We start from the raw sequence: 11,401 nt of genomic DNA on the forward strand, positions 1-11,401 counted from the left end.
AGCTTCTCATCAACCACCACCCCCAAGCCCTACTCCACAGGGCTGCTGTGAATCTCTTCTCCATCCAGCCTGTAGCTGTGCCTGGGGTTGTGCCGACCCAGGTGTAGGACCTTGCACTTGTCTTGGTTAAACTTCATGAGGTTGGCATCAGCCCACCTCACAAGCGTGTCCAGGTCCCTCTGGATGGCATCCCTTCCCTCCAGCGTATCAACCGAGCCACACAGTGAATTAACTGTAATATTTCTTAAATCCAGTATTTCAAACATATTTTAATCTTTATATCATATTCCTATGTGATCTATACTTTTCTTTCTGATGTTCATTATGCAAGTGGCTCTGCCACTTCTTGTATTATGGCTTTTGCAGATGGTGAGAACACTGTAGCTGCAGGTAAAGACTCCAATTCCTTGAAAGGCTACTGTGGACCTTGAGAGAGGGAGCTATTTATTCCAAGTTATGCAGTAATCTTTTGTTGGTCAGCTTCTCTTGGTTGTCTTGCCCAGATTTTGATTTCCAAAAAGATTTTATGACACCCCTGAAGTGGAAAAAATAACAAAAACATACCTTTAAGCAGGCTTACATAAATTGCTCTGAATCATTCCCTTCCCATCCACAGTCACTGTAACTGCTTTGTGAAGTACTTTTTTCCAATCTCCAGAAACTTGTTCCTGTTTTCTCTACTGGTGACACAAATATTAAACTACTGGGAAACTTAAACAGTTCACCCAGGTTATGCTTGTCTGCAGAAATACCGTAGTTTGACCAAATAAAACATAAATCACATTGTATGCTGTCCACCTACCATTGAAGAATCATAAAGATCATGGCAGAGATCATACCAACAGTCGCGATGATTCCAATTACAAGGCAAAAGATCAGAATGGCATCTGTTTCTTTCCTTGAGTGCCCTGTTCGTATTCTTTTTGGTTCTTCTGCTTGCATTTCTGAAGAAAATAAATATCTGGTCTTTATTATGTTCAAATTTTCAAATGAATCAGGCATTTAATCTGACAGACAGGACTGTAAAAGAGCAGGTCTTGAGGCTTGATTACTTACTTACTGACATTTTTCAAGACCTTCATACCTTTACTGTATCAGCAGTTAAAAGAGTAACATTTTATACCTTCTTTGCAAATGCATATCTAAACAAGATGCAAAGAAATGGAGATCAAGGCATATGGAGTGTGATACATGTCACTTAACGGCCGTGAAACACAAAGAACTGCAATTCCTAAAGAAAAGGAAAAAATTGTGGGAAAAGTACTTATTTGGTACATGCTGTGAATGACTAATATAAAAATATTTTTCTTTAAGAAATGCTTTAATCTAAGATTTCAACACACGTCCCCATAAGATACTTGAATGATAAAGACAGAAGAATCACCACAGGCTTCTACCACTCGAGGCAGGGTGGCTTCTTTGTTCTGTGCCTGGTACCAGGTGCTCGGCCAGGGCTGAGGCACCAAGGTAGCACTGTGCTACAGAAGAATTCTAACAACAGTAATTGCTGCAATAATAATGATAATAATGAAGCCAAAAGAAACTATGCTAACAAAAGACCGGATTCAAGGACTTAAGTGCTGCTTTTCAGTTCCCTGTCTCTGCTTGTGTCTGCAAAGCCTTTATTTAAAGCAAATAACCACTGAGTATGGAAAGGGGTTTCCTGCATGGCCCAGAAACACGCAGCAATGAGCAGCTACATGAAGCTGAGAAGGGAAAAACACAGCAAGGATATCAAGTAAAAATTCATTTTGTAATGCTGCAGCTTGTTCAGTCATGCACCTAAGAAAACTGAGAGCCCTGCCAATACTTAGGCAGTTTCTCTAAGACCAGACATACCAGTTAGAAGATGACTCTAAACAACCCAAGAAGAGTGGAAACTGCTGAAGATGGTCAACTAACTTCCTCCATCTGTTTTTTTAAACTGGATAAAAAACATCTGGAAACCAAGCCCAGCCACCTTGGTCTGAAATTTAATTGACCTTATTTGTTCAGCCACATTCAACCACATCAATGAACCATCAGACACCTTCCCAGATCCCTCCAGCTTTGACAATTCTACACAAGCCAACACTAATTCCTCTTTCATTTTCCCTCATATAGTGTCTACAACTATAAGGTGCTATCTTATTGCTGACTGATATGCAGAATTCATGTTCACACTGGTAGGAATTCTGTGTAGCAGAATGACTGCAGGAAAACCATTTCTATTTCTATTTCTATTTCATTTCTACTTCTATATAAGGTCCTGTGCCACTGTCATCACTACAGTTTCTAAGCAACTCTTCCATTGCATCATTTGAGTTTCATTCTCCCTCATCACTGAATCTTCATTCTGATATTCTTAAACCACAGCTCATCTGTAGGATTCTCCTGATCTTTCTGCAAGGTACAGGAGAGGTAAGAATGGTCAACTGGCTGAGACTGTCACAGACAGCAGGTCTGAATACATAGGTTTTCACACAGTGTAGAGCTACCTGCTTTCAGACTAACTCACTTCACTGACTGGACTGTGTCTTTTTAGAATGCAGTTGCAGGGGATGGAGGTTAATGAAAATTATCTTTGATTTTGCAATTTCATTGATGTAATATATTTTCCCCTTGGCAAGATGTGAATTTGGAACTCTAAGAATACCTCTGTTCACAGGTTGCAACAGAAGCCTGCTGAAGAGAAAATCAAGTTTTGTGTTATCCACAGCTAATCTACTCAAATTCTCTTTTTAGTAATTCTTCCAATAGTCAAGAACCAGAGCTGCCTAAAAGACAACCTGCTAATACAGGGGGGATGCCTTCCAAGTAAACACGTGTTTAAAATGCAAGCAGCTTTCCAATAAGCTGGTTCACAATGAGCAAAGACTGAATCACATCAGGTGCGCTTTTAAGCCCCCGACTGCACTCCTAAAATCCAGGCAATACTCCAGTTAGTCAGTGTGGCTCTTGCCACAGCCAGAATGTGCCTTAAAAACATCATCAGCTTCCAGTTAAGGTTACAAGATGTTTTACACCAACTTTTTCCTTCTTTCTTTGAAATTCTACTTAGCTTAATGCAAGTAGGAAGAACGATTGTTTTCTGAAAGATGAGAAATCCAGTTCAATGACTTTCAGCTTGAAGTCCAAAGCCCACTGCAGGTCTGTGGACTACTTCACTATAAAGAATGACCAAGAAAAAAAAAAGCACCATCATATAGATATTCCACAATTACACTGTAAAAAAAATCCCTAACGTGTGCACTCCCTGGCAGTGTTCAAGGCCAGGTTGGACAGGGCTTGGAGCAACCTGGTCTAGTGGAAGGTGTCACTGCCCATGGCAGGGGCGTTGGAACTAGATGAGCTTTAAAGTCCCTTCCAACTCAAACCATTCTATTATTCTATGATTCTACATATATCAAGAAAGTGGTACACCTCCTTTTTCAGCACCATTTCTGTCCAAAGGAAACCCACTAATTCTGTCAGCAGCATTCTTCCTCCTCATCCTCCTCTTCCCCTGGGTTTTTCATTGAGCTCTAGTTCCTCCTAGACCATTTGACTGTCCATCTACAAGCAGACACTCAACCAATTGTTTATACTGTCCAGCAGCTGACAGGAGTTCTTTCCACCAATTTTCAGATCCAGAAAGTACATATCAGTTTGGCAGAAAGGAATAAGATTTTGCACCTACAGACTCTAGTTTTTGGGTTTGGGTTTTTTTTTCCCCTTAATATAATGGTGATGAGTAGCTTTTTGTTTCCCTTCTAGATTATCTACAAACCTTTTTCTATGTAATAAAAATGGATGGATATATGCTAATGGGAGAGCAGGATTACATATACACAGAGGAAATCTGATTATATATACACAGAGGAAATCTAGGCTGTTTATCCAGAGTACTGGGATTTCCCATTTCATTTCTGTGCAAATGCAAGGACAACATGGCCATGCTGTTTACTGTACTGTTTGTACAGTAACCAGTTACAGAGATGTGACTTTTCTGTCAAGAGGAAGATCTGGCACAGAAATCAGCAGCAGGAAATGAAGCAAGATGGGGGCTAGAATGGCCTCTGAGACACAGAAATGCTATTGCCTCCATCTTCTCCACAGAAGTGCCACTAGCACACACCCCCAGCTCTCTCACTCATGAGAAGTGTGGAGCTTGGAGCACAGCTGGGATCTCAGCAGGCTCACACCCTTCACATAGCATCTTAATGAGGATCCTACTCTGCTCTTGCATTCCTCCCTTGCAGAGCCCTCCCTCCTTACAGGACTATTATTAGTAAATATGATAAACGGCCTTCCAGCTCCAGAGTCTTCACAAAACACTGAAAACCACAACAGGCATGAGTGTGAAACAACATCCCTCCGTGTTTTGCAGTAGTGATTTAGTAAGAAGGGCATACAGAAATGCCAGTTATTAAAAGCTGGGATTTTTCTTGCAGAGATCACAATAATTTTTGATGGAGATAAAATACTTTCTTTTTCCCCCCATGATGTTTCTCTTGCTATAAAAGACAAAGAGAATCCGTAAGTCTGAACAGTTCTGAAAACAAAGGGAAGAGCCAAATTACTAAAGACCACTCACACAAAAGGTCATTACGACTGTTTATCAAAGGTCACCAAGAAGCGTAGTGATCACTGGTAAAGGGGGCATGAAGTTCTCTATGCATAATTTAAAATTAACTAACTCATGTAAAATTTTGCCACATGGCAAATAAATACACACAAATTCCTGTGAAGCTTTAGCTGCCCTTTTGCAACATGACTTCCCTTCCTCCCACCTCACATGCCTCAAAATCTGAAGTGGAAAGTGTCATGCTATGTATTTTCAAGTGGTGGCTTTGCAGGCTTGCAGATGGTGCTGCTGAATCTGGCCACTGCTGTTCACGTGGGTAAAACATCAGAGCACTGGAAAGAGGAGGAAGGATGAGACAAAAGCCCCTTATCAGCTGCACTGATAATTTTTAGCTCTGTTGGTGACTTCAAAGATTCCTCACTAGGAAAATGCCAAGCAAAAAGGCCAGCCACAGAGCAAACATGTCCACTTCCCCTGCACCATCCTGTAGCTCTGTCATGAAGAAATATGTATCTGTGGAGCAACGAAAAGAGTGATTTAGATGGTGAGAAAGACAAAACATACAAACTTAAGCTTATTGACTTGAGTGAGGCAGAGAGATGGACAGAATCACTTCAGCTGGATTTAAAAAAAAGGAATTTAGGAGGTAATAGAGAGAACCTGCTCTTTCCTGCCTAAAACTGATTTGTCTGTTCAGCTGATTCAGATACAACCCTCAAAACCTATACAAGACCCTCTCCCCACAGTTGGTTTGGCCTGTTATACCAAGTGCCAGTGCCCAGTGTGAAAAGCAGCTGGGGTTGCCCTGTGCTGCACATGGACGGTTCCAGCTGGCTCCAACGCAGCCATCGATGAGCCCACCACACACCTGCCCTACCTGTGCTGACCAGAAATCTGTGCCTGGCTTTGGATGCTGGAAAAAACCCAGAGACAGTCTTGTAGATTACCCAAAAATGGAGATTTTAGTCCTATTTCTGATACTGATTTTGTGATTCTGCCCTTTTTTACATTTCAGCTTGGAGACCAGATAGATAAATGGTGGATGTCGTTCTCAGCAGGATGTCTTAGATTTTCTGGAGTAGGTAGAAAAAACATTTTTCTTGACAAGGGTGATAAATTTGTCTCAAAATTCCAAAACCCCATTTTAAAAAGTCTTTTAATGAGGAACTGGGAAAGGCAGCATTGTACCATGGGCAAAAACATTGCCCCTTTCCAGTCTGAACAATTCAGCATGCCATGCTCCCAGAGAACAGAGCAGCTCTGCAAAACACCAGGCACCAGCTAAGAAAGTCCACACCCAAACACAAACTTTTAGAAGGATCTTTCTTATTTCTTTCTGATCCTGTTGGAAAAGTAAATGGAGTCTTCTGATCTGTCTAGGCTTCTGACCATCCATAGCAAGCAAAACTCAATCTGTATGACAAAAGTCCTGGCACATTTTCAACCAAAACTTCAGCTGATAACTTCTTCTATGTACCTAATTAAGAGTTAATAATTTCTGAAGTCCAAACAATGTCAGGTCTGTGGAAGCAAAGCTCAGAAACTCATGTGGGCACCTACACGCACCTCTGTACAAAACCATAGGACACTGATCTAGCACTAAACAGAACAAACCATTCCTTTCAAGCTACTCAAAAAACCTTAGAGCTTGTCTTCCTCAGACTTCTATACAGTCACAAATGTTTTCTGAATCAACAAATCTCAACCCTTGTAAGAAGTTCTCAGTGGGTATGTCTGTTGGGCGGGTTTCATCTGACCACTTTTCACCAAGACTGTGCAGTCACAGCTTAAACACAAGTGTGTGAGTCCTCCCATTGATGACTCACCAGACTCAAGTCAATGGGACCATTTGCATGCTTAAACCTAAAACAGATTATGTGCTCTGCTAATTCAGGTCTCAAAAAGGAAGCTTCCTCTCTACAAAAAGGAATGTACAGACTGAATAGTGGGAGAAGGAAAAGAAAAAAAGCTTTGGATGTTTTGTGACTGCCAGATGGATTCAGAAAATGAACGAACAAATTCCATATTACTGTACAATGGCAGAAATTACCTCAATAGAGATACAGAAACTAGCTTATCTTGCTGAAGAGAGAAGAGGAAAAAAAGCAGGATTCCCAGGCCAGACAGTTTTACCTAGGGAAACAACATGGAGGAGAGAAACACAGGGAGGGGTATCTCCAAGGATTTCTTTCTTGCTAGTCTGCCATAATTTTGCGTAAGACCTGAATTTGTGTTATTTCAGGAAAAAATACCAAACCAACAGCACTTTGATGATCAAAGCACTTTTGCAGTTTCATACTTTCTCTGATTAGGTAAGATGGAGTTTCCAGGCAGCTGTTCTCATGATTTGAGAAAATCAGCACACTGCTACCTTTCCTGATGAAGTCAGAAAAAATACCATTAGCAGAGGATGTGAGAAAGATAGTACCAGCAAACTGTTTTATGATGTAGTCTTTTTAATATCAAACTGTTAAATCCATTGTGTATAAGCAAAATCGAGATCGCCACTAAAAGAAATACCAAAAAGGTTATTTTCCTGCTTCAGTACTGGAGTGGAAAGGAGACTTAACTGAAGAACCTGTGCTCCTGGTGCTATGCGGCTTAGTGAGGCAAAAAGAAGTCTATGTTGACCAACCTGGGTGCAGTAAAAAATAAGCAGGTAATAGAAAACCCTCTTTATTTTAGCTTGAATTTTTAGAAGGGATGAAGAAAATACTCAGTCATACCACAAGGAACGTCTTCATTCCCATCCTGTCACTTCCTTTTATATGTGCTTTTTATTGGCCTGCGTTTCATGACAGTCATTACCACAGCACACAGGCTCCTGACCATATACTACTGGTGACATGCAATCTTACGAAGATCGAGTACCACACAAAAAACACAAGGTCATCTCACTAGAAGACAGTAAGCATCTCTACGAGCTTACCAGTTGCTGCGTGGACCGTGTATTTTACAGAAGCAATGGTACTTCCTTTTTTTCTTCTTCGAGTTTCACACTGGTAAGTAACCGACTGCCTACCTCTGCAAACTTCCATAATAGATGTATCATTGGGAAGAGTATATGCTGTCTGGCAATATATAATAGAAAAACAAACAAACAAATAAATAAATAAATAAAGGCTGTACTTTTTCATATAGATCTGCAAAGATGGATTGCACAGAAAAGTGCATATTCTACTCCAACAGCTTTCAACCTGTCAGGACCTCTTGGCCCTGGGAAAATTTCGCCCATTTCTGCAGCACCTCCTACTTGAACAACTGGGAAGGGTAACGTGGTTGTGACTTGATGACATGTATGCAGTCACCAGTTACAATGCCCCGTTTTTCTGAAATAACAGTAAATATTACTCTCTAAAATTATTGTTTCCCTCACATAAACAGGAAATTGAAGCTGCATGAAGGAGTAAAACCATGTGAGTCCTTGTATTTCAAATTCACCAGTGAGAAATCATGGCTATTTTCCATTATGAAAGCAAAAGAAATAATCTGCCCAGAAGTCTGTACAATTCAAATGGAGCATGTGGTAAATACGTGTGGTATGCATTTTTTCTGCACAAAGCGGGGTTCAATTACTCACCTGGTTTTGAATTAACTTCTTCCAAATGTATTTAAATCGATTTTCAGGAGGTATATATATACAAGGCATCTTCACACACTCAGGGCCCTTAGAAATTGGTGTTCCCCCTGTTGGAAGAATTTTTAATAGGTATGTCATCAACTCTATGAAACACTTCTGTATAGATCATAAAATTCGTAACTCTTCAAACTAAAAAATATTACTTGGAAAATATCCCTTCCCTCAAAATTATTTAAAATACTTTTTGCTTTTTCTAGTGTCTGGAACGAATCACAGCAGATAAACAGCATTTTACAGGGACTTGAAACCAAGCGCACATCAGTACAGAAACAAGATCTGAAACGTTACTGGATTGCTTAACAGGGTAATTGGAGAGTGGAATGCAATCACTTCCACTACACTAACAGAGAGTAAGGAGGTTTCCCTTGAATCAATTTATTTGCTCTAGATTACTGTATCACAGTGTTGTACTTACATCCACAGTCTACTGGCCCCTCACATTCCTCCACACCGATAATACATTTTGTTTCAGCTGCAGGGCATCCACTGGTTAACAGAACTTCTCGAATGCCAATCCCTTTGAGGGGGAAAAAAAAATATCTTTCACTCTGCATTTCTTTATTTCCTTCATACTCTGTTTTTGCTTTCTCTTTCTTTATTCTGGATGTTAATATGATGTATCTACCAAATACCAGGCAAAACAGATCTTCTCAGAGTGCCTGCTAAAGCTATCCCATGTTGGTATCTAAGATTTCAAGACAACATCTACTTCTGTCAGGCTCTGCACACTAGGGAGCTGAGCTAGATTCTTAGAACCATCATGTGTCAGAACAAGAATTGAAAATTAATTTAAATTTTTTCCTACAGGAAAAGTGCTTGAAAAGAAACTAATATATGTTCTGCAAAACAGTTAATTCACTTTAAATATAATTCAGGCTCCTTGCCTTTAAATGTTCAAATCAGATAGCACTGAGAATACTTGTACAGACTGCCAACTCAGTCTGCCTCCAGTCTTGTGACTGTCTGAGCATCTTCAACTCCCACCAGGGTCAACAGAAACCGAAGGTACAAAAAACCTCCTGACAGTGGGACTGGGGAAAGCTCCCTAACAGTGACCACCAGTGAGCAACACAGGAATACAACCAACAGTCTCCAAAATTAAGCCTCCCTGGGAAGCTGGTGGTCAATAACATACGGCTTCTCATCAGAAATGGGTGAAATCAAGTGCTGACCATCAGGACTCCACCTGCAATGTGAGGGGTCCTACTGGAAACAAAGAACAGGAGGTAACCTATCACCAGTGTGTAAAGTTAAGGCAATTCCTACACAATGTTCAAGGAAGCAAAAAAATGTTCGCTCTCCCTATCAGAATTTCAATGGGAACATCCTCATTTTGACAATCACAACAAATTCAAAACAAGTGCTATAATTGGTTTTGCCAAACATTGTGTACACAGTTCATTGGAATGACATAGCTTGTGGGGGAGGCAGGAATAATATGTTTAGGCCCAGTAAACACTGAAGGTTTTGCCATTTTTCCAGAAGCCATTTGTTTACTAATAGGCTTGGAAAGAGGAGAGTTAAAACTCCTTGCAGTAGAAAAATAAATTGGAAATTGGTTTGAACATTGCATTTATGATGCATCTGCCTTCCTTAAATGTGTATGATATAAACCAGTGGATTTCAGATGGTTTCAGAGATATCATGTAACTCGTGAAACAGAACTTAAAGTGACAGAGGGAGACACCACCACTTACTGAATATGACACAGAACGAGGATCATTCTCCTCTCCAGAGAAAGTCTCATCTCATGGATGCAGAGACAGAAGGTGTAAACAGCAGTGAACTGACACTTCTATTAAATGCATTCCTCTTTCTTCAGTGCCATGTAGTCTTTTTAGCTAACAAAAAAGACGGGAAACCTATGAAAAGCCAAAAGACTGGCTTGATAAAATCTGGCTGCTGGGCTAACTCTAGTCATTCATCAGGAAAAATCTCAGCATGATTTATCTATGGGAACATTATAATGTGGGAAGTAAATCATACTTTGAGCATGATTTAATTAGATCTGCGAGTTCACTTGGTACTCCTCTGCCTCTTCCTTTTGGACAGCTTTTTCTTTCATTCCCATATTTCCTTTCCCCACCTTTTCTTCATAGCTGCCAATACCAATGAAATTAATCTACTGAGATGCTCTAATAAATGAAGTCTTAACTTCAACAAGCAGTACAAGTTAACCCAACAGGAAACTGGCCACAATGCAGTTAAGTAAATTACATAAATGAAATTCACCCTAGAAGAAATTTAAATTAATAGACTGGGAGAGGGGTGGCAAAGAAGGATGACCCACAAAGCACTGAATGTTTAGCAATACAAAAACAGCAGTTATGAGAGAAAATGAGAGGTAAGAGTGGCCAAAACAATTAGACCACAAAATGATTAAGGCAAAACTGAGGCAAGTATGACAAGATGTCATTAACATATGCTTTAATTATGCTTTAATGCCTCCATAAACCTGGACTATGACTAGAGGAGCAATGGATCTGAGCCACAGGATTACTGGGGAAAAATAATGAAATTGAGTCAGTTCAGAAAACAAGAAATATGAAGGGCTACATAGATGAATATAGGGAATAAGAAGGACTGAAGGAGGCAAAGAGCTTACATCTTTACTGGAAGAACCAAGAAGCTTCCTTTCAGCCTTTCAACAGACAAACACATAATCACGGAATCATAGAATGGTTAGGGTTGGAAGATCATCTAGTCCAACTCCCCTTCCATGGGCCATTGCCCCTTGTCCTGTCACTACATGTCCTTGTAAAAAAGTCCCTCTCCAGATTTCTTGTAGGGCCCCCTTTAGATACTGGAAGGCTGCTATAAGGTCTCACTGGCATCTTCTCCAGGCTGAGCAAGCCCAACTCTATCAGCCTGTCTTCATAGGAGAGGTGCGCCAGCCCTCGGATCATCTTCACGTCCCTTTTCTGGACATACTCAAGCAGGTCCACGTCCCTCTTGTACTGGGGGCCCCAGAACTGTACACAGTACTCCAGGTGGGGTCTCATGAGAGCAGAGCAGAGGGGCAGGATTACCTGCCTCAACCTGCTGGTCACATTCCTTTTGATGCAGGCCAGGATATAGTTTGTTTCTGGGCTGCAAGTGCATATTGCCAGGTCATGTTGAGCTTCTCATCATCCAACACCCCCAGGTCCTCCTCAGGGCTGCTCTCAATCAATTTTCCATCCAGCCTGTACTTTTGCTTGCACTTGCACTGACCC

At 40.7% G+C, this 11,401-nt stretch overlaps 1 protein-coding gene across 1 annotated transcript; it reads right to left on the reverse strand.

Moving 5' to 3' along the window:
* Positions 1 to 444: 444 nt before the first annotated feature.
* SPACA1 (sperm acrosome associated 1) lies at positions 445 to 8,703 on the reverse strand (the record flags this gene model as incomplete). The annotated part of the gene is made up of 5 exons (XM_010021851.1): positions 445 to 535; positions 803 to 944; positions 7,476 to 7,617; positions 8,127 to 8,233; positions 8,602 to 8,703. Coding segments are annotated over 5 exons (584 nt in total), but the record flags the coding sequence as incomplete, so codon positions are not given.
* Positions 8,704 to 11,401: the final 2,698 nt, after the last annotated feature.

The sequence above is a fragment of the Nestor notabilis genome, unplaced genomic scaffold (assembly GCF_000696875.1).
Source record: "Nestor notabilis isolate BGI_N333 unplaced genomic scaffold, ASM69687v1 scaffold12539, whole genome shotgun sequence".
Taxonomy (NCBI): domain Eukaryota; kingdom Metazoa; phylum Chordata; class Aves; order Psittaciformes; family Psittacidae; genus Nestor; species Nestor notabilis.